General features: G+C 50.9%; 1 protein-coding gene across 1 annotated transcript in view; it reads right to left on the bottom strand.

The window, feature by feature from the left end:
- Positions 1-22878, bottom strand: part of NINL (ninein like) — a 56797-nt gene extending 33919 nt beyond the window's left edge. Inside the window, exons 1-8 of the mRNA XM_065401782.1 lie at positions 22696-22878; positions 16265-16361; positions 13910-14085; positions 11508-11574; positions 10485-10675; positions 4343-4495; positions 708-875; positions 177-313 (exon numbers count right to left, since the gene is read on the bottom strand). Of these exons, the coding sequence (XP_065257854.1) occupies positions 177-313; positions 708-875; positions 4343-4495; positions 10485-10675; positions 11508-11574; positions 13910-14085; positions 16265-16361; positions 22696-22878 (1172 nt within the window). The remainder of the gene's footprint in view (positions 1-176; positions 314-707; positions 876-4342; positions 4496-10484; positions 10676-11507; positions 11575-13909; positions 14086-16264; positions 16362-22695) is intronic.
- Between the last annotated feature and the right edge of the window lie 929 nt (positions 22879-23807).

The raw sequence follows: 23807 nt of genomic DNA on the forward strand, positions 1-23807 counted from the left end.
AACGGGCTTCCCGACGTATGGAGAGAAGCACCCCCACAGGGGAGCCCACGAGTGCCCACACGCAGTTACGTCCGGCACACGTCTCACCTCGCCCGAGACCAAAACAAAGAAGAGCGTTTGTCGGCTCTAGTACAGAAACCTCCCGCCAAGCAGGACGGGGAGAGCGGCCGCCTTACTCTAGGTGGTGCAGCTCGTGTTTGTAGGAAGCAAAGGCCGCATGCTGGACTCCGCTCTTGGAAACCATCAGCTCGTTGTCAAAGGCCATGGCCAGCTCCGCCAGGCTCACTTTCTCCTCCAGGCTGAAATCCAGACTCTGCAAAAACCCAAGAACAGCCCCCTGAAGTTCTCAATCTCTCAGGTACGCAACTGCCCCCTGCCCCCCACATTACCAGAGCATCCGAGCACCTCGCAACCTGAAACAGCACTTCCCTGCTCACAACACCCCTGCGTTCACCGATGGGGAGCAGAGACGCTAAGTGACTTGCCCAGGGTCACACAAAGAGTCTGCAGGATAGAAGGAAATCGGCTCTCTCAAGTCCCGGGTTAGCACACTAACTATTGAGCCATCTTTGGCTACAGATGATAGAAATCCCCAATGCAAATCTGGCATCTGCCACCCCCTTCCATTCCCCGTAAGCAGAAAGCTAGAGGGCTCGCAGTAACACCAGAAAAGCAATTCTAAAATCAATCAAAGTAATGTGTAAAACCTTGAGAATCTCCTTGCAGTTTTCAACTCCTTCCTGGGCCCAGATGGAGAGGATCTGCGCAGGACTCGCAAAGCCGCTGCCGTCGTCGATGCAGGAGAAGGGATGTAGACACACATAGCTGGACAGGAACAATGGAGTAGCAATTCTAAGCCCATTCTCCTCGGAAGCCTGGAAATCAACTGAGATAAGTCAGCCGAGCAAGGCATTTTGAGGCATCGAGAACACATGCTTCAGTCCTGCAAACAGATTGCTGGCATGTAATAAATACTGGAGAAGATGAAAACACTGAGCTGAGAAGCAGCAGGATCTAGGTGCTCAGAGCCAGGAAGCCCCGAGTTCCAATCCCATGGCCGCTGTGACATTGATACGGAATCTTGGGCAAACCACCTAGGCTCAAAGTCTCAAGAACGCCCTCCAATTCTGGGTTCTCTGATTTCTGAATGCTCAGCTTCGGACACCAAGAGCCTGACTTTTGGAGCTGTGGATGCTCGGCAGGTCCCAATGAACTCAGGGAGAGCTGGGGCTGCTCCGCATCTCTTGGAAGTCACCTGGAGGGGTCTAAAGCTGGGCACACAACCCTGCAAAATTAGAGGCCACTTCTGAAACTCTGGCCCTTTGCTTGTGTGTCAGTTCCCCAGAGGGAGCAGAGCATCACGATACCGGCCTGCGCCACACAGTCTCAGGGAGAATTGGTTGGGTGTGTTCGGCAGAGCACTTTGGAAGTGTCAGTCGCTAGAGAAAGTGGAACTCATTTGGTGTGGGGGTGATGGAACAACCCCAAACCTAGGTTCAGATCCTGATGGGTCAACCCAGGCCCCTGCACATGTGAGGCAGACAAATTAAGCTCAGTGCAATTTACTCCAGGGACCAGATTCCGATAGCCAGGACGTCCCTGCAGAGCCAAGAACATCTTGGGGTAAGCTAAAAAGAGCGTGGCTAAAAGGGCACACCTAGGGCCGGATTCTGATACCCTTACTCATGTTGAGTAGTGCCTCACTCCTCAAACAGTCCCCTGAAATCCCCAGTGAAATCCTCAGCCAAAAGATCTCATGGCCCATTTGGAAAGAGTAATGGTTTCCTCTGGTCTCCTTGACCCTTCCCCCGCTGTTATGTAGTGGGCCAGTTGATTGTCTTCACCCTAGAAGTAGCTGCATTTTAGTGCTATGGTTATTTTGTGAGCACTTGAAGATCCTTGGGAATGAAAAGCACCAAGTGTCAAATATTTATTGCTGTTATAGTAAGAAAACATTGATTAAGCCTATTTCCATGCACTAGCGAGATGATCTCCCCAGGAGTTTACGCCTGTAGCACACGGAGACATACCTGATCTAGTTCGAACAGCAGTGAAGTTGCAGTATGGGCCCTGACACCACGCTGGGCACCCTGGGTACGCACTCAAACAGCTAGTCCACCCTGCTGCGGCTTCACTGCTATTGTTATTTGAATTAGCTAGATCAAGGCTAGTGCGGGTGTGTCCACAGATGCTGCAATCACACCGGGGATTGCGCTGTAGACGTATCCAGAGTCAATACAAGGGCAGGGTGGCCCATAGTCCTGAAGCTGACATAACTGGAGTAATATTTCTTCATTCCAGTGGTGTAGGGTTTCCCTTCTCTCTCCGGTCAGACAGGGGGCAGCTCGATGAGCCTCTCAGCACGTACCTACATTGGAAGTGACGATGTGACTGCGGCACAGGCAGGCATAGGGTGAGTAACAACAGCACAAAGATGCACCGGCAGAGAGACTTCAGCATGGCCTAGCAACTCGAGTACATATCCGGGGTCTCCGGCGGGCTAGTAGGCTGCGTCTACACTACGCGCCACTGGCACTGCCGTGTAGTGTCTGGGTAGCTACCTGCCACGGTGAAATGCAGGCTGCATCCATGCTGTGGTGGGGAGCTACAGGAGTCAGGGAAAGGCTCTGGCAGAGCAGAGGCAGTGGGGAAAGCGGCCCAAATTCCTTCCTGGCAGCGGGGAAAGGGCTCCAGCAGCAGGGAGGCAACAGGACACTACATGGCTCAAAACAGCAGCGCAGACGGGGAGGCAGGGCTTTGGCAAGTGGAGCAGAATGTAAACTGAAACAGCCTGTTTCCTTCACGCTCAGCACTCGCTCCTCTGTAAGGGGCAAAGTTTGGACCGCGTCAGATACACCAGGGAGATTGGAGAGGTTTCCACGCGCTTCTGATGGGAGACAGACGAGTGATTCTCTTCCCCCGGACACTTCTCTTTGATCACCTAACTCCTGCTGAGTGAGTCCCGCCCTCGTCCCACCCTGCCCTCCACGGCAGGAGGCAGAATTAGGGCTTGTCTACACTGGCACTTTATAGCACTGCAACTTTCTCGCTCAGGGGGATGAAAAAACACCCCCCTGAGCACAGCAAGTTTCAGCGCTGTAAAGCGCCAGCGTAGAAAGTGCCCCAGCGCTGGGAGCTGCGCCCCTCGTGGAGGTGGGTTTTTTAGAGCGCAGGGAGAGCTCTCTCCCAGCGCTCTGCCACAACTACACAAGCCACGTTAAAGCGCTGCCATGGCCAGTGTAGACTAGCCCTTAGAAAGCTTTGAAGGGCCAAACAATCAGCAAAACCCACCAACTGCAAAGAGCCTCTTCCATGCTGAACAAAAGCTGCATTAACAGGCCCAGGACGCAGGACCAGCCTCTTTAGCAGCTGGGAACAAAGCTTGACAGCACAAACTACCTGACAATCCAGACTCTTTTCACAGCAGTGAAACCACTGGTGTGCGAGGGGAAGCGAGAGATTGGTACAGTCTCTCAAACACGCACAGCCACCCACTGACCTAACTAGGCCATAAACGACATCCCTCAGCTCACAGACTGCTCACGTGACAGGTAGGAGAACTGCGCTACTGAAATACGCAGACTGCACAGTTAAAACTCACATGGAGTCCAGACACTCAGGAGCGACGTTCCAACACCAGCGCTAGCCCTGCCATGCCGTGCAGCGTGTGCGTTTCAGGGCACGCCCTTCGGGACAGTGATCTAGTCAGACATGTGGGGCTGCACAGCGGGAACTGTGCTCTGCCCGGGTTGGTGCACAAAGGTGGGGAGTGGAGAGGGTGCCAGACGCCACCCTTACCATCGTCACCAGGCTGGACACAACCTGTCCTGATGCTCAGGAGGCCTGAGGCTGTTACACTCAGGCCCCGTGATGTCAGTCTGGCAGCGTAAGAGGCCTTAAAGCCCCCACCCCCAGAATGCACCCTCGCCGAGGGCTGTCCCAGCTGTGCAGAACTGGCACAAGGGCTCTGTGCCAGCCCCACTCCCAGCCCGCAACACAGGGATGTGTCAGCAGGGGACACAGCCAGAATGGGAAGGGATGTGGCTGGAGAGCACACTGCTCTGGCTAGCTCTGCTTCCCAGGGACCAGGAGGGGCTGTAAGCAGTAAAACATCAGTCAAAGCAGCCCCTCTTTGCAGGGGAGAGGGACAAATCCTTCTACGCTGGTAGCTGAGCTTCCCTGGGAACTCTGCTCGGAAAGCATCTGACGCAGAGCACTGGAACGTGCCTGATCCAGACCCCATGGAAGTCAATGGGAGTCTTTCCACTGGCTCCCAGGCTCTTTAGCCAGGCCCTACATTGGGAGTTATCCAGGACTCTTGGGAGTCCTGCCCCGGACTCACCTGGTGATCCGGCAGCTGCCTGGGCTGTTTGACAGGTGTGGAAAAAACAGGAAAAGAAACAGGCCTGTGGCTGGACAAGCCAAGCTCGAACTCCTGAAAGCTCACTCTGCCATCTCCATCTCTGTCCAGTCTACGAAATAAATCTTCCAGTTCCTGCAGAAAACCGTTGGGAAAAAGTCAGCAGACACATCAGCCACATGCAAGATCCCAGACGCATTCACTGGAAATCAACATCTTTTTCAAAAAACAAAAAAATAAAGTTCCCTATTGTTTTTACATAAGGAACAGAATCTACAATAAACCAGAATTAACCCTTCTACCTCTCCACACCAAAATAGAAACTGCAGTAACTCCATGTAGATACATGCAATCCACATCAGTTACTCCAATTAGGGAGGAATAGGGATAAAAGCAATACACACCAGACACAGGTCGTGGCATTGTATTTACAAATGCACTTGGGGAATGCGAATGGAGCTCTGCAAACCAGCTACTTCACGGAACTCAGACTAGAACCTAGATTTCCCGACTCCCAGAGCTTTAGCTACACCACCATCCCTACATCCCCATGTAGCCATTGGGCTGGGACCACTGTAGGCTGCCTCCATCTCATACATTAGTTTATATCCCCTGGAGAGAGAGGAATGTGTGACAATGTGGTATTGACTTCATCAGGTGTCCGTGTGCATGCAGGGGTCTGCCTGTGTGGAGCTCACTGCAGGATTGGGGCCAAATTGAGCAGAGAGTGCACTGTTAATTGGCTAATGAAATAGTCTTTTCCCACAGATGTAAATGGATCGGATTATGCAGAAATGTCAGGCCAAGTACACACCACAAACTTACATTAGCGTAACCACATCGCTCAGGGGTGTGAAAAATCCTGTCGACAGAGCTACCGCCTCTCGCGGAGGTGGATTACCAACGCCAATGAGAGACGTTCTCCCGGCAGTTAGTATTGTCTTCGCTAAAGTGCTACCCTGGTGCAGCTGCGTCACTGCAAAACTGTGTGAGTAGACAAGCCCTTTGAGGGCTTTGAGAGTAGTTCGATTTCACTTAAATCGAATATGTGGAATCGATATTGCAAAGTCGAACGTGTGTGTCCACACTAAGGACAGTAATTCGACTTTGTGAGTCCACACTAACGGGGAAAGCGTCGACACTGGAAGCGGTGCACTGTGGGCAGCTATCCCACAGTTCCCGCAGTCCCCGCTGCCCATTGGAATTCTGGGTCGAGCCGCCATTGCCTTCTGGGTAAAAAAATGTGTCGAGGGTGCTTTTGGGTAACTGTCGTCATCCGTCCGTCACTCCCGCCCTCCCTCCTTCCCTGAAAGCGCCGGCGGGAAATCAGTTCGCGCACTTTTCTGGTCAGTGACAGCGCGGACGCCACAGCACTGCGAGCATGGATCCCGCTGCGACCATCGCTGCAGTTGTGGCCGTTGTCAACGCCTCGCAGGTTATCATCCACCTTTACCAGAGGCAGATGCAGATAAATCAGGCGAGGAGGCTACGGCGCCGCAGTGAGGGCCTGAAGTCTGAGAGTAGCACAGGCCTGTCAGAAAGCACGGGACCCAGCACCGAGGACATCACGGTGGCAATGGGTCATGTGGATGTTGTGGAACGGCGATTCTGGGCCCGGGAAACAAGCACGGACTGGTGGGACCGCATAGTGCTGCAGGTCTGGGATGAATCCCAGTGGCTGCGAAACTTTCGCATGCGGAAGGGGACTTTCCTTGAACTTTGTGAGTTGCTGTCCCCTGCCCTGAAGCGCAATGACACCCGGATGCGAGCAGCCCTGACTGTCCAGAAGCGAGTGGCCATAGCCCTCTGGAAGCTTGCAATGCCGGACAGTTACCGGTCAGTCGCAAACCACTTTGGCGTGGGCAAATCTACCGTGGGGGTTGTTGTGATGCAAGTAGCCAACGCAATCGTTGAGGTACTGCTCTCAAAGGTAGTGACCCTGGGAAACGCACAGGCCATCATAGATGGCTTCGCCGCGATGGGATTCCCAAACTGCGGTGGGGCTATAGATGGAACTCACATCCCTATCCTGGGACCGGACCACCAGGCCAGCCAGTACATCAACCGAAAGCGCTACTTTTCAATGGTGCTGCAAGCACTGGTGGACCATAGGGGACATTTTACCAACATCAACGTCGTATGGCCGGGCAAGGTTCATGACGCTCGCGTTTTCAGGAACTCTGGTCTGTTTAGACGGCTGCAGGAAGGTATTTACTTCCCGGACCACAAAATAACTCTTGGGGATGTGGAGATGCCTACAGTGATCCTCGGGGACCCAGCCTACCCGCTAATGCCCTGGCTCATGAAGCCCTATACTGGCGCCCTGGACAGTGAAAAAGAACTGTTCAACTACCGGCTGAGCAAGTGCAGAATGGTGGTGGAGTGTGCTTTTGGCCATCTCAAGGGGAGATGGAGAAGCTTACTGACTCGCTGTGATCTCAGCGAGACCAATATCCCCATTGTTATAGCAGCTTGCTGTGTGCTCCACAATCTCTGTGAGAGCAAGGGGGAGACCTTTATGGCGGGGTGGGAGGTTGAGGCAAATAGCCTGGCTTCTGATTACACCCAGCCAGACAGCCGGGCGATTAGAAGAGCCCAGCGGGACGTGCTGTGCATCCGGGAGGCTTTGAAAGCTAGGTTCCTGAGTGAGCAGGGTAACCAGTGACTTTTCAGTTTGTGTACAGAGAAGCTGAACCTGCCCCCGTTTCTTTACCCAGTTAATGTTGACTATCCTCTCCAGTTACAGACCCCCTTCACCCCCTTCCAAAAAAATAAAATCACTTCTATTTTGTTAATGAACACCGTTGTCTTTATTACTGTTTTCGTGGGAATGTTTTAAACCTGGGACGCAGACTGTGGTGGGGAGCGGGTGTAGTGTAGTGATGCAAATGACGCTTCTAAACTCCAGGAATGACAGGCTCTGCAGTGGTGGACTGGTTGTTGCAACGGAGCCTGCCACCCCTCCTGATCGGGACTGTGTGTATGTGGGGGCTATGTGACTTTGTGGCAGGGGGAGGACGGTTACAGATCCCCTGCTGCGTGGCTCTTTGATCCAGGATAAGGACCGCTGCATAAGATCTCTAACTGCCCTCCCCCGCCACAAAGTCACAGAGCAACCCCCCCACCCCACAGAACATGAAAACCACCTCCCATACTGACCAGGGTAACTAGTCACTGCACTGTGTATGTGCCCTGCTGCTGGACCTGCCCCCGCCTCTGTACCCTGCTAAAGGTGACTGTCCTGTCCAATTACCAACCCCCTTCCCCCCCTTCAGACAGACTCTCCTCCAAAAGAACATGATGGAAACAGTAATTAACAGAAACGTATTTTTTATTAGCAACTACACATGAAACTGGGGGGTGAAACTGGGACGGGGGCTTGGGTGAGGCGGGAAGGAAAGGACTTGTCAAATTTTGGGGAATGACAGCCTTCTGGTACTTGAGCAGTCTGCAGGGGTGGAGTGAGAGTTTTCACGGACTCTGCCGCCCCTCCTTCTTGGGACTTTGGGTGAGGGGGGTATGGGACTTGGTGGCGGGGGATGGCGGTTACAGATAGACTGCAGCGGGGCTCTGTCCTCCTGCCTCCGGTCCTGCAGAACATCCACAAGGCGCCGGAGCGTGTCCGTTTGCTCCCTCATTAGTCCAAGCAGCGTTTGAGTCGCCTGCTGGTCTTCCTGCCGCCACCTCTCCTCCCGTTCCATGTGTGATCGGTGGATTTGGGACAAGTTCTCCCTCCACTGGGTCTGCTGGGCTGCCTGGGCTCGGGAGCAGCCCATAAGTTCCGAGAACAGGTCTTCCCGTGTCCTCTTCTTCCTCCGCCTAATCTGCGCTAGCCTCTGGGAGTGTGATGCCAGGCTGGGTTGGGAAACAGTTGCTGTGGGAATGGGAAAAAGGGAGTGAATTCCTCAGAAAGATAAATTTAGTTGTGAACAAAGAACATAGTCTTTCTCTGTGAACAAGACCATGCACAGCACCTATCACATGCGCACTCAGGACAAGGTCGAATTTTCGGCCCTCGCATTCAGTGCCTGGGGTCTTGCACTGCAGATCTGAGAAGCGGGGCAGGACACCGGAATTTGTGTAGCAGGCAGACATGGTAAGCCGTAGACTTGTGGCTGCTTAAAACTTTAATAGTAGCACTGGCCTCCTTTCACATTGAAAGCAATGACAGTCCCTGCTGCCAGCAATCCGGCAAGCATGAACTCTGCCCCCGTCCCACCCCCTCGCGGCTGTCCCAGGGAAAGATCCCTGTATGCCGCCCCTCTCCCGCCTCCACCGCGTGGCTGTAAACCGCCGGTTACAGTTCTGTAAAGGAACAGGCAAGCAGTCCCAATACTAACATTCCCCTACCTAATTCAAAGCAGGTCACCATGAGCGACATCACTCTGATGAGGATATCAGAGACGGAGAAAGAAAGGATGCTTCGGGAAAGCATGCAAAGACCAGGGCCGTATGCCGCCATGCTCTGCAGGGCAATGATCCCGGAGTACTTGCTTGTCTCCCGGCGCGGAAACGTTTCATACCACGGAGGACCCAATAAGGCCGCTCTCCCCAGGAACCTAATGCAAAGGCTTTCCAATTACCTACAGGAGAGCTTCGTGGAGATGTCCCAGGAGGATTTCTGCTCTATCCCCGGTCATGTAGACCGCATTTTACTGTAGCTGCACTGGCAGGGACTAAACAGTAGAGCGGCTTGGGCAGAACAATCATGCAAAACCGGACATTGTTAGATTTTTTTTTAATAGTTGCACTGCCCAGGACTGAAACGTTAAGCGCCTAGGGCAAACTAATCATGAGAAACCCATTGTTGTTATTGTTAATATTCCTGTTCTGTTAAAAATAAATGTTTAGATGTTTAAAACACTTACTGGTTGATCCTTCCCCTGATTCTGTGTCCAGGTTAACTGCTGGGGACGGTTGGTAGGGGATCTCTGTAAGGGTGATGAAGAGATCCTGGCTGTCGGGGAAATCAGCGTTGTAAGCGCTGTCGACTGCCTCGTCCTCCTCATCTTCTTCCTCATCTTCCCCGTCCGCTAACATGTCCGAGGAAGCGGACGTCGACAATATCCCATCCTCAGAGTCCACGGTCAGTGGTGGGGTAGTGGTGGCGGCCGCACCTAGGATGGAATGCAGTGCCTCGTAGAAACGGGATGTCTGGGGCTGGGATCCGAAGCGTCCGTTTGCCTCTTTGGTCTTCTGGTAGCCTTGTCTCAGCTCCTTGATTTTCACGCGGCACTGCGTTGCATCCCGGCTGTATCCTCTCTCTGCCATGGCTTTAGAGATCTTCTCGTAGATCTTTGCATTCCGTCTTTTGGAGCGCAGCTCGGAAAGCACGGACTCATCGCCCCACACAGCGATCAGATCCAAGACTTCCCGATCAGTCCATGCTGGGGCCCTCTTTCTATTAGATTGCACGGCCATCTCTGCTGGAGAGCTCTGCATCGTTGCCAGTGCTGCTGAGCTCGCCACGATGTCCAAACAGGAAATGAGATTCAAACTGGCCAGACAGGAAAAGGAATTCAAATTTTCCCGGGGCTTTTCCTGTGTGGCTGGTCAGAGCATCCGAGCTCGGACTGCTGTCCAGAGCGTCAACAGAGTGGTGCACTGTGGGATAGCTCCCGGAGCTATTAGCGTCGATTTCCATCCACACCTAGCCTAATTCGACATGGCCATGTCGAATTTAGCGCTACTCCCCTCGTTGGGGAGGAGTACAGAAGTCGAATTTAAGAGACCTCTATGTCGAACTAAATAGCTTCGTGGTGTGGACGGGTGCAGGGTTAATTCGATGTAACGGCGCTAAATTCGACATAAACGCCTAGTGTAGACCAGGCCTGAGTCACATGGCTGGCTAGAAATCAGTACTGAATTTAGGTTTTGTGTTGAAAGAGGATAGTGTTAATTGCTTCATAAATATTACAGACCAGATCCTCAGCTAGTGAAGACAGCTCCGCTGAGGTGAATGGAGCTGCACACCAGCTAAGGATCTGGCTATATTCTTGAAGCATATCTGCAAGTGTCTGGACACTTCATGATTTATTTCTGAAAGCCATTTATCCTGACAATGTGCTTTTACTAACCAGGTTGCCTTCCCAATGGGCTCATTTCCACGCCGCCCCCAACTCACCTCCTGCTCCAGCTCTTTGAGCCCAATATTCGCACAGACCGTCGCCAGTTCGCGCTTGCTGAGGTAGCCGGTGTTCCCTACATCCAGTTCTTCCCAGATGCCCCGAATCTGACCCTCCGTCATGTCAAAGCAAGGGCTGGCTGTCCGCCGGGGGCTGTCAAATAGGTCAGGATTCCAGGTGCTCATTTGGCCTAAAATTATTAACCCTGCATCAGTTATACTAACAGAGAGAAGCTACTGTTCCTAATGAGCACGTGGGGCCCCCAGAAAGAGCTCACTATAGGTCTGACTCAACTCAACGAGAGTCTCTCCCCTGCCACCAATGGGAGCTGGATGGGGCCCTCTAAGTACTGTCCCATGGCACTATTTTAAAGCCTCCATTTTTGGCAAAGAAAAGCTGCATCCGTAGGACCCTGTATTCTAAAGATCAGGGGTGTTTATAGCATTTATTTTTAAAACCTAAGAATTTCTTATCAGGAATCTTAAATCAGATGCTTCTGATTCAACTCCAAACTTTGCCAGAGAAAATTCTCTGGCCACAGATCACATGCATCGTTGGGAGCATCAAAGATATCGAAGCTAAAAGGTGACTGGGATTAAATTTTGGATTAGACTAGAAAGGTAGTCGTAACCTTAATTAGAGAGAGAGCTTCATTTTTCATCGGTTCCGGGCTCCCTAATTAAATAGCAGGAGTTCATCTTGGATATTTTTAGAAGATTAATACGGCAGCTGTAGGAAGAATTGAAGCCTGTCAAAGCTCACTACACTTCAGATCACCACAGCAACACCCCGAACAGAGTTGTGTCTACAAGCAAAGTATGATGTTGGTCTTTTCTAAACCAATGCTGCAAAAAGGAGCCCCCCCACCCCAACAGATCCTCCTGAGGGACGGGAATCAAACGCAGGGTCAGCTCTTCAGCTGGCGTAACTGGGTTTCCAGTCACAAAGGATCTGAGCCATAAACATTCAGAAAGCCTGTTAACCCCAAAAGCATTTTACACAGAGGAGCACTGATTCTCTACCTTGTGCCGCTAACATTTCATTCTGTGATTCTTTAGCACTTTCCGCTTCTTCATCTGATTTAAGGCTCTGCAGAAACAATGTGTGAACAGGATTAAGTATCATAGAGAAATTCTGGTGGGTGGAAAAATGGTTTGTGATTTAAGGTAAGTGAAAAGGGCTGACACGAGTCATCAGAGACTGTTAACCTTTTAAAAGCCCTGTTATCAAATACAAAGTGATCGTTCATCTATTATTTTTAGCTGTACATTTAATATGCAAAGCCTTGATTAGAATTTATCTGTAACATCATAACTCCACAACCCTACGCATTCACCAATGAAAGACCAGGTTATTAACTCACTGTTTTGCATTACTTATCTTGTATTAAGGGATGTTACACTGACCAGTTCTACAACCTCTGGACAAGATTATCAAGAGCAACTAGTAATTATGGGACCCTCAATTATTGGGTGCCCATTTCAAGAGACATTAAAGACACGTATGATTTTCAGAAGGGCTGAGCGGCAGCTCTCTGAAGAGCCAGCCCTATTTTATCTGTCTTCCCTAGGTGCTTATATGGCCCCCGTCACTACAGCATCCAGCCTTTAATGTGTTTATCCGCATCACCCCGGGCAGGGCGACAATCCCCCTTGTACAGATGGGAACTGAGGCACAGAGAGGCTAAGTGACTGGCCCAAGGTCACACCAGGAGTCTGCAACAGAGCTGGGAATTTAACCTGGGTCTCCCAAGTCCCGGCAGCACCTAACCACTGGGCAACACTTCGTCTGTTATGTTAACGCCTTGAGAGGGGTTCAGAAATGACTGGTCACTTGCTTCCCGTGGGGTAAGACCGAGGGGAACACACAGGGGCACTTTAAAAGAAAGTAGCGTTCGAGGAATGCTCTTTGTAAAGCCTTCAATCATTTTTTCCCTACACACCAGCCAGTCTCTGCTGATCAATTTTTTTATGTTAAAAAAAAAAGACAGTTAAGGCAACTTACAAAAACGGCAGATGTAACAGTGGGACGTGAAGAATGCAACAGCAAAGAACAAAACCGTTCTTCTAAAAGGAAATCAGACACCAGAGCAAAACAACGAAGCGAAGGGCCCTGAGTCTGCCCCCAGCAGGGCTCGGGGGGGGGGGGGGGGGAAGAGAGGGGGGGCGGGCGCTGTGTGCAGGGATCCACCCATGCAGGCCAGCCTGCAGGACTGGGGCCAAGCCATGGAGCTGCATTTTTGAACCACCAGGGGAGCTCGGCCATGGGGGAGGGTAACATTTGTTTTCTCTCAAAATAGTTTTCTGTCTAAGGATGAGTTTGTTCCTGTTCTCCTTGCCCTGTATTTTTATTTTGAGAGAGAGCTGTCTCATAAAGCAGCATGCAGAAGCAGCATGTTCTAAGCAGCATGATATAAGCAATCTACATTTCTTTTCTTAGATTCTGTTAATATTTTAACAATAATGCATCCAGTTGACTCATCAGCTGTTTTTCATTAACCAGAGCTCTCCCTGGAGACAGCACAAGCAATGACAACCTGTCCCACAAAGAGGGGCAAAGCTCCTGCGCATTAAATGGGTTTTGAAGCATGACGTCGATATCGGGTCCTAGGTGCAAGAGTTTAACTTACTTAGAACCCCTGTTAATAGCTCTTACAGGGCGACCTGCTCTGACTTTAATCGTTATTTGTATCACAGAAGCACCTTCAGGGCACCACTGCAGTAGGTAGGTAGCAAGAGACAGCCTCTGCCCAAACAGCTGACATCCTACAGGGACAGGACCGGGGCGGGAGGGAAAAGGGAGGCCCCCGAGAGTGGAAGTGACCTGTTCCCCCAGTGCCAGGAGTAGCACTCGGGCCTCCCGAGCCGCACTACGGTGCCCAGTGACTTCTCTGGACGTGGGGTCAGGCGCAGCGAGGCAGCCAAGTTGGAACGTCCCTGACCTTTGTCCATTCCATTTCCAGCTGGGGACATTTCATGGATCGGGTAAATGTTTTTCCAATAAATTTTATTTTCTTCCGTTTAATTCACCGTATGAAGGGGGAATCTCTTCCCACGGGGGTAACTGGAGCGGTAAGGTATTGCCGTCTGGCTGCTGGCTCTGGATGGCAGGGACTCTACGCAGACTCTGCCATGCAAAATAGGCCCCCCAGAGTGCCATGCCAATGTCCCCATGGCACCTGTATCAACTCTGCCTGGTCCCTGTGCAGCATTCTTCCTACGACCCGCTCTAGCAGAGGCTTTGTAACCCGTGCTAACCCAATGCAGATCGACACTCCTCAAGGATTGCCACAGGCAACCCATCAGAACAGGTGAGACCACCGTGAATGCGGCCTTTGGTTTAAACATTATTTGCAATCAAGCAAGAAGGCTGAGTTAAATCTGGCCAGCCTGCTCCAAGGAGCGGGGGAATGAGTCATTCCTACCTCCACACTCTCCAGAGATGCCGAGCGTCTCAGCTGACTTTTCACACTGGCTTTAACTTGCTGATCTTGTAAATACTTGGTGGTTTCCACCTCGGTTTCTTGCAACTCTGGCTTCGTCCAGCGGCCATACCACTTAGCCCCATTCACATACTTGGGCTTGACATCATCTGGGACAGCTAGGAGGGAAAAAAATCAGTCTCGGTCTGGGACACACAGACGTCTAGACAAATTCCCTTTCAAACTCTGCTGCTTATATAAAACAGAAAAAGACCTTGCAGCTCAGACTGAGAATACAGACAGCACTTGCCACAGTGACTTCCACTGCGGAACTACAGCATTTCTCCCTTGCTTTCTCTAGAGGCCAAATAGCTTTCTATTCGGACACACAAATCACCGACACAGAGAGAACGGCCAGTCTGAAGAGTGACTCATTCTGCCCTTTCCCCCATTAGGAGTCATACGCGTACCAAGTAAAGAGAAATCGTTTCCCTTTTCAGCTGTTATTTAAGCAGCAATGGGCTTTGAGTAATGGTGTCCCTGATCACACCATCATGGGCAGGGACCAAACCTGGGACCTCAGGACCTTAAAGCAGGCGTCTATTGCCTGAGCCAAAGGCCCACATATTAGCACGTAAGCAGGTAGCAGACACAAACCTCTGTACGTAGTGTAACCAGAGGCAGATAAAGTGTAGGGTACGCAAGATAAATTGTAGCAGCTGATATTTGCTGGACTCAGCTGTGCTTGTGTGCTCCAGTATTCTAGCTTTCTGGGTCCTCACATAGCCCTTACCACCGCAGCGCCTAAAAAGCTTCACAATGGTTTTTATTCGGACAGCACCCGGTGAGGTAGGGAAGGACAGTCCCCACCTGTCAGAGGGGGAAGCGAGGCACAGGGTGGATTAAGCGACTGGCCCAAGGTGATGCAGGAAGTTTGGGGCAGAGCTGGGAACTGAAGCCTGTCTCCCCAGTTCTGTGCTCTACCCCCAAGGCCATTCTCCCAGCCCTATTACAAGAGTATTCCAGTGTTTGAAGGATCAAGTGATCCAGAGATTCCCAGGCCCGAAGGGACCAATGTGACCATCTAGTCTGACCTCCTGTCTGACTAACACAGGCCAGACAACTGTCCCCAGCGATTCCTGCTTCCAGCCCACCGCTTCTAGACATAACCTTTCCCCCCATTCTAAACCATCCTAGCTCTAATGCGCTGCTGGGGAGAGTGCCAAAGCTCACGTCCTGCTGTGCTCCACCAGTCTCACACACCATGGTCCCGTTGCCCGTTTTACTAGTGTATGGCAACGTGTGCGTCCAGTCCTGCCGCAACAAGAAAAAATGAGGAACAGCTGGGCATGCTGTGACATGTACAGCCTAAAGCTGTGCATGTTCCGTGACCCTGCTGCATCCCTCGCCATCCCAGAAAGGAAACACCCGGGCAGGTGGCCGGGTACCGACAGAGGCTATTTGTCTGGAAAAGCCCAATACTGAAGTGATGAGTGGGATTTAACAATCCTGAATTAACCCTTCTGTTGCTAGCCCTCACTTTGCTGAAGTTGCCAGGTCACTCCGTGCAAAATTCACACCCCACCCTGCCAGAAAGCGTAATGATTAGAAAACTGTCCATCGTAGGTACTGATCTGGCCCCATTGCCTCAGTCTTGGGCACTGGTGCAACCCCTACGAGGCTGCTGTGTCCAGGTGTGGCATCCATAATTCAAGGAGGATGCTGATAAATTGGAGAGGGTTCAGAGGAGAGCCACGACAACCATTATAAGGCATGTTTTCCAATCTTTTAGTGAAGGACTCAAGCAGCTCAATCTACTTGGCTTATCAAAGACAGAAGGAAGGGGTGACATGATCATTCAGTGCCTACCTGGGGAACAGAAATTGGATAATAAAAGGGATATTCAGGCTAGAAGACAAAGGTCTAACAAGCTCCACCAGCTAGAAACTGAAGCTAGACAAATCCAGACTAGAAATAAGGTACGGGAGGTCAGACTAGATGATCACAGTGGTCCCTTAAGATCTAGGAAGGACCTATTGTGGTATCTGAGCACCTCGCAGTGTTTAATGATTTATCCTCAGCACCCCGGGGAGGTAGAGCAGTGCTGTGATCCCCGTCTTACAGACAGGAAACTGAGGCACAGAGAGACTGCATGACCTGCCCAAGCTCACACGGGAAGTCCGTGCCAGAGCAGGGAATCAAACCCACGATTCTTTCGTTCCAGGCCAGAGCCCTAACCACTGCACCATCCTTCCTCTCTGTCTTGGCAATTCGTAGATGCACCAGCAGTTAAGGCCTTCAACTGGCAGCAGAAGCAGAGGAAAAAAACAAATGACCAGCTGCAAAGTCTCCCAGCACCTGGTTCCAAGTAGCTGCTCTCCTCGTCGGAAATGCTCAGGTCAATGTTGGAGGACAGCACTGCCACGAACCCTTCTTTAAACTCTTCAAAGTTAACCTAGTGGAGACAGGAAAAGAGGCTGAATACGCACATCGGGCCTCCCGTCAGACACCTGGGGCGGTCGCTACTATTCAGTTCAGCCTCACAAGCCTCGTTTCATGCTTCTGCTGGGAGCCTGCAATGTGCAGAAGCAACGCGCTGTCCTCCTCCGTTGCTCAGAGATAACCTGGGGGGTTCGCCTCAGCTATTGCAGCGTCTGATAGGAGACGTTGGGTGGGGACCTGCACTGTCTGGGACCTGCAGCCTGGCTCCCACTGGCTGCCTCTGCCTTGGGCATCAGCTACCAGGCTACTGGGACTCCGTGTGATGCATGATAACTAGCTCTTCTTCTCAGGGGCCACGTCTACACTAAGGAAAAATGGGGTGTTTTAAAACACATGCTAGTGAACAGGAGTTAACACCTAATGCAGACAAGGCAGAGGACAGTTTTAACGTGTGTTAGCTGCTCACAGTAAGCCCTGGGGGAGTCAAGGGTTTATCCTGGACAGGCATCTTGCTAGAACTAGCACCTGATGTGTCTACACTGGGGTATTAACACGCTGGCTAGCACACCTTTTCCCTAATGAAGCCAACACCAAAGGAAAACTACAATGCTACATATATAGACAACAGGGGTCTGCTCCTGACTGAGCCTCGGAGGCATTACCACAATATACGTAGCAGTATATAATACATACAACTAAATATTGACTGAAGCTAAAGAGTACATAAGCAGAGCCTGGTGTTTTCTATGGAACCTGCTGACAATTCACCCTCTACTGCCTGTTGTACTCCAGATTCATAGCTTTCATTCCTTGAGGCTGAGAACGAAACATTCCCAACGTGAATTACTGCTAGACCATCTCAGAAGCAAACAGCTTGAAACAGTAGTTCTGAGAAGCATTCCCTGACCCGTCTATCTAAAGGGAACGTTAACGCGGATGTTCTACGCTGATTATTTAAAAGGTAAATAGAACACACTATTTCAAGTCTGGTCATTTTAGCAGAAGCATGTAGGTAGCGTACTTTCATCGCTGTTAGATGCAGTAACAATTACGGGCACATCTAGTTGCTGGGACACAGAACTAGCTATTCAGCTCTTTCCCCTCAGTCCAATCCCCACAAACATGTCAGGTCCCCTCCATCCTTGCAGTTTTTTAAAATGCATTTTGTTTGCATCAGAGCATCCCTATGTTCTCAGAGATCTCACGCTAGCAAACCAATCATGTTCAAACATGCATGCAATTCAAGTAAAACAGAAGACAGTCATTGACATACTTGGAGAGAGAGAGAGAGAAAGTGTGAGAGAGGGCAACTAAATTCATAGAATCATAGAAATGTGGGGCTGGAAGGGACCTCAAGAAACCATCAAGTCCAGCCCCCTGCACGGAGGCAGGGCCAAGTAAACCTAGACCCTCCCTGGCAGAGGTTTGTCCAACTGGTTCTTAAAAACCTCCAGCGACAGGGATTCCACAACCTCCCTTGGAAGCCTGTTCCAGAGCGTAACTGCCCCGAGTAGTTAGAGAGTTTTTCCTGGTAGCTAATCTAAACCTTCCCAGTTTCCTGTCCTGGGATGCTGCAGATTAAGCCCATTACTTCTTGTCCTACCTTTAGCAGACAGGGAGAACAACTGATCACGGTCTGCTGTATAACGGCCCTTAACATCTTTGAAGACTGGTATCAGGTCCCCCCTCAGTCCGCTTTTCTCAAAACTAAACGTGCCCAGTTTTTTTAACCTTTCCTCATAGCTCAAGTTTTTTAAACCTTTGATCATTTTTGTTTCTCTCCTCTGGACTCTCTCCAATTTATCCACCTCCTTCCTGCGATTGTGCCTTTAATATTGTCTCTTTGAGAAACTGCCACCTCTCCTGAACTCCTTTATCCCTTAGGTTTTCTTCCCAGGGGACCTTACCTACCACTTCTCTGATTTTGTGAAGTCGGCTTTTTTGAAGTCCATTGTCCTTACTCTGCTGCTCTCACGCCTTCCTTTCCTCAGAATCATGAAATATATCATTTTATGATCACTTCCATTCTAATTAAATAATAATCAGTCTATAGCTATGTCTTTTCTGCTGATAAAAGCAGAAATTGCATTTGTTTCCTTGAACCGAACAGGGAGCAAATGAATGTAACCAAAAGTTTTGCAATGGTTTAAAAAAAAAAAAAAACCCAAAACCATATGTGATATCATTGTTTAGCTATCTTTTCTCTCACAGTCCTCGCGGCAGGCAAATCAAGTCAGTGGCTTTGGAATGTTACTTTTCAGAAGCTGAGATAATTAGCCAATCAGAAGTTAACAATTTTGTTTACAATGATTTGGGGATATCTATAAAAAGGGGAAACACCAACAATCACCCAACTGCAGGAAAGTTCAGAAGCGCAGATTTTGTTACAGACTCCAAAAACTTACCCCAAACCTATCAAAAGGTTCACAAGCCTGGGGCCTATTTAAAATAGCACCAGACTGATTTATGGTTCTGCGCTGAAACCATGAAAGTTGCAGTTCATCTGAGCTTTACGTTTGTCTGAACTCAAGAGTGAAACTCAGGGGACGCAAACTCACGTAAACCAACCCTGAAAGCCAGTTTGTGCAATCTCCTGCAAGAAGAAAACCCTGGGGCAAAATCGTGACCCCACTGAAATTGATGGAAGCTGTAGCATGGCCTTCAAACAGGTCAGGCTATTGCCCCGAGTTCTGCGCAGCTGTAGCTGGGCCCTACACCATCTGACTCCCCTTTTAACCTGTAACGGAGAAGCTACTCTAGCCTAGCACCACCAGCGCTCAGAAAACCATGTGGTGTCTGTCTGTCTGTCCATCCATCCCGTACAAATTGGGGGTGCTGATGCCACAGTTAAAACTGCATCTGAAACGTCCTGAGAATAGGGATAGAAATTACTAGTTTTCTTTCTGGGGAGGTGGCCTTTCACTGTGAAACTACATAGCGTCACAGCTTATTTGCCCTAGGCAGAATTGCCTGTCTGTGCAGTTTTGGTTTTCACCCATTTTTTATAGGAAGGGTTTCAAATCGGTTTCTTGTTGAGCTTGGTCTGTGGCAGCTTCATCATTTTTTGTCCGCTTGTCTCTTTTGAAAAGCAGGGCTTCTAACAAAAACTGGATGAGGGATTCGTTTGGAGGAGATCTTCACTTTTGTTAAATAAACACTAGGTAACATCCCTTCATTTCATTCATCAGGCCTGAAAAGGAGTATGTCAGCAGAGCAGACACATAAAATCTTTGCCTCGGGATAAAGTCTTCTCTGTCAGCAGCTCAGACCCATGCCCCTCTCACAAACAGCGCCCCCCCCCCCCCCCACTTCCTTGGACCAGCCCTCCTCCTCTGCTTAAAAAAATTGAAAACCAAGGAAATTTAGGCAGAAAAAACTTTGTTGTGAAGCAGCCGAGCTGGCCCTCCCCCTCCCGCCAGCCCACACACCATACTTGACACAAGGCTACAGAAGCAAGGAAATGAGACGTTAGGCCACTGAACAGTGCGTAACCCCGGCTCCTCGTCCCGCCATCACAGCCCTCACCACGCTGACGGTTCTGCCTCCGGGCCAAGGGAACAGCTCCCACGGGGCGCTGCTCTCCATCCTGCCTGCAGAGCAGGAAGAAGAGCTCCGGCTGGAGACCAGCTTTACAGAAGCAAACCTAGCATCAGGGAAGCGTAGTTCATTAATGTCAGCACCCACCAGACACTAGGTGTTTCCCGCCATTCGAGGACAGACAGCCCATGGGCCCGAGGCACTCACGCCAAGGATGGACAGATTGGGGGAAGGGCAACAGGGATTTCTTTTACATAAATCTGCTAGATTTGCTGTAGGCAGCATGGCAGAAGCAGGGCTTTAACAGGGACTTAAATGCACCCAGCATAGGGCCCCCACCACACCACCGACACAGGAGGAAATCAGGACATCGCTTCAAAGCCATGTGAAGTGGGGACAGCAAGGAGGGAGAAGAGGACAGACAGATTTGGGGGAGGTGGAAGGGAGGAGAGAAGACACAAACAGCAAGAGAGACAGACAGACAGACAAAACATACGGGCAAAGGTCAACTCTGCCAGACCCGTGTGCCAGTCAGTCCCGAGGAAGGAGGGTCTGTCCCAGCAACAGGCAGGAGCTGGCTCTGAGAGCCTGAATCACCTCACGTGGAGGCAGAAAACAGGGCAAAGTGACGCACACAGGACGGCCTCATTTCTTGCATTAAGTAGTTCCTAAACTGCACCCCCTTTTCTAGTGTCTCTCAGGGATGGCCCACCTGGCTATGCCCCAGAGGTTCAAAGCCTCCAGCATACATATATCACCCTGGCGCCTCCGCTCCCGCATCTCGCTACACCCTGAGCACAGGCGTAGGTGGAAGGAATGTATAACTGCCGGGAGGAAAGCCAGAGGCCTGGAACGCACCGAGCTTTTCCCTGCCAGCTTGCTGTGGAAGCCAGACTTCTGACTCCTGTTTTCCCCTCAGTGAAACCCCAGTGTCTCTGCACACGATTGCCGGGAGTGTGACTGACTGCTGGATGGGGATCTGCTGCCATTCATAAATTGACTGGACTGTTTAGTCTAATGATGCTTTTGTCAGCATGAAAAATACAGCATAGCATTTTAATCACAAGAAAACACTGGGAGAAGTGGATTTGGGGGGAGGAGGGGGCAAGAGGGGGAGCACGTTCCACCTACCCCAATATAAAGCAATCTGCTCTTTTTTCTTCTCCCTCCCTCTCCTCACAAGAGTTCCAACAATTGCAATTCTTTAGCCGAGCTAACATGATGCTCTAGAGAGGGCCTGATCCAAAGCCCACCAGAGGCAATAAAGAACGTCCATCGACATCAACGGGCTTTGGATCAGGCCCAGAGGGACTGTCCCAGATCCACTGGGAACCAGTGGCTTCAATTCTAAAGAGATTAGAGTTACAGTATTCTGCGATCCTCTCCTCTTCCCGAGCCAGACAGTCCTGAAGGAGAACATGGGTGGGGGCAGGGAGCAGAGGCCTCGTTCACACTGATTGCACTGGTTTAGTTAAATTGCTGCAGTCCCGGGTGGACACTCATTTCAGTTTGAGGGGCTAATTTTGTTTGAGCTTAACCGGCTCATGATCAAGTCTTAATTGACTCAACCAGGTTTGTCCTGATTTAGGAGTCCTTCCACGCAGCCTTTTGTACTGGGTTAGATACATTGATGGTAAGATTCCATTTTAAGGCCTCACCTGCACTGCAAAGTTTTACCAGCAGAAGTATGTCGGGTAGGAACATGGGGACCACCCCCTGCCCCAGCCAACAGAGCCATGACAGCAAAACCCCCAGTGTAACCACAACTAGAGCAACAGACGAGCATGTCTGTCGCATAGGTAACATCCTTCGGGGAGATGGGTAGCTATGTGGGGAGAACTCCTCCGGTGGGCTTATGCTGCATTTCCCCTGGAGGGGGCTCTGCCAGCAGAGTTATGTAGCCTAGGGGCTGTAGAGTAGACAAGCCCTTAGTTAAACCAGTATAACTCCATGTGTAGACAAGCCCCAGTACTCCTCCCACTAGCACCGCCCCAACAGGGCCAGCTAGAAGAGCAGCAGTGGAACTGAACTGGTGTGAGCTGGAACAGCAGGGGTGTTACGTGCAGGAGCAGCTGGTCATGGATGCTATGTGCAGCAGGGCAGGAGACACAAGTCATCTTCCCCCCATCTCGTCTCTCACGGTGCCCAGTGCTGGGTGCTACAGAGGAAGGGGTAAGAACCCCACAGTAGGCACAGGTAGGCACAGCAGGAGTCCCTGGAGCTGCCAACGCCCCCGTCCCCCCCATGCAGCCAAGCACCATGGCACAGGTGAGCAGTCAGGTAAGGAACTTCTCTCATTAAGACAATCCGTTGTCGGGTTAAAGGCGTCCGCACTTTTGCCCGGGTCCCACAAAAACAGACATTAACGTTTCTAAAACCAGAAGAGTTGGGACAAAGCCATTAAATAATACAGGGCCCAACCCAGCCCAAGTGCTTTCCAACAGCATGTGATCTACACAGTCAACCCACCCGCACAGCTCTGCTATTCATAGGCAACAAGCTTTTCATTCCGCCTCTTTTAAGTCACTTTGCTGCACTTCCCTTACGGACCCCCACCAGCAGTTATACGGTCCCAGGGCCAGAGCCCGAACTCGTGTCTGTCAGTGTGTAGTTCGGCTAAAGTCAACGGAACCCGCACGGATTCACGCTACCTGGGATTCCGGCATTTAGGTACAGACAGACCGGTACTAATCTGTGGTATTTAAGAACTTTCTGAGTTTCATTTATTTATTTTCACATTCTCTTTGAAAGAACGTAACCTTTGCACAGCGGAGCGTGTAACCGCATTCAGGTCGCATACAGCTACTCACTCTGGCAAAGTGGTTGCGTCCCAGGAGAGTTTGCAGAAGTACCGGCAGTTGCCTCTCCAGATGGAGCTTGCGGCACAGCTCCGTCAGCTCCTCTTTGTCCAGATACCCAGTGCCCGTGGTATCGCAGCTGTTATAAACATCCTTGAGCTGGGACACGTACTTGTTCTCCGCTTCCTCGCCCATCCCACAGCATACTGCAGCCAACCTGATGGGAGTCAGCAAGGGGAGCAGAATGAGCAAGCCTTGCAAATGTAAGGCATTAAAACAAAAGGCTTTTATCCCCTCCTGCTACCCATCTGGCCCCACAGAACCAGCCACCCCAAAGCAACATTCTGCCCTAGAAAACCTTGGAGATTTATCACAGCAAGAAACACTCGACTGTTTCCAGATGACAGCAACCCAGATTCTCCACCGGAAACCTCGCAGATGCTAACACGGAGGAGAAGAAACCACTTTACCTCCGCAACAGCCATGCACAGGACTTGAAACACTCGGAACACCACAACAATGGGATCGAAACTTTCCCTTCCCCTGCACCACCCTCACAGCACCGGGATGAAATGCCTGGGACAGGAGATCGCAGCGCTGGTGCCCTCAGATCTCCTGTCCCAGACATTTCATCCACAGACTATAGTGACCTCTGATGGTGAGACGGGGAAGGGAAAAGTCTGGTCCCATTGTCCCGCTGTTCACAGACAGCAAAGCCCCAGAATAATCAAGGCCCCATGTACTCAGCAGCACGCTGGACTTTGCAGCCAGGAGAGCCACGGGCACAGAGAAGTAAGACAGCATTCTATGAGTCCCCACCCCCTCGTGCTGCCATGCAGGAGACCCAAGACAGTGAAAACGTGTAACACGTGTTGCCCAGACCCGCAAGGTCCCAGTGCCCCCTAGGGCAGCAGTCACCACTGGCCAACTTGCAGAGCATTCCTGGTGGCCACCCGGTGAGAGGAGGGGTAGCGCCACACAGCCCATCTTCTAGTCAGAGGAGAGGCACTGCGATGGTGTGACGGTGGCCACAGCTGATTCAGGAGGGAAATCGGATGAAATGGCAGCCACACAACAGGACAGGGACCAGAGAGGTTCTAGGATCCCCACTGAGACTGGCCGTT

This window comes from Emys orbicularis, chromosome 3 (genome assembly GCF_028017835.1).
Source record: "Emys orbicularis isolate rEmyOrb1 chromosome 3, rEmyOrb1.hap1, whole genome shotgun sequence".
NCBI classification, from domain to species: Eukaryota; Metazoa; Chordata; order Testudines; family Emydidae; genus Emys; species Emys orbicularis.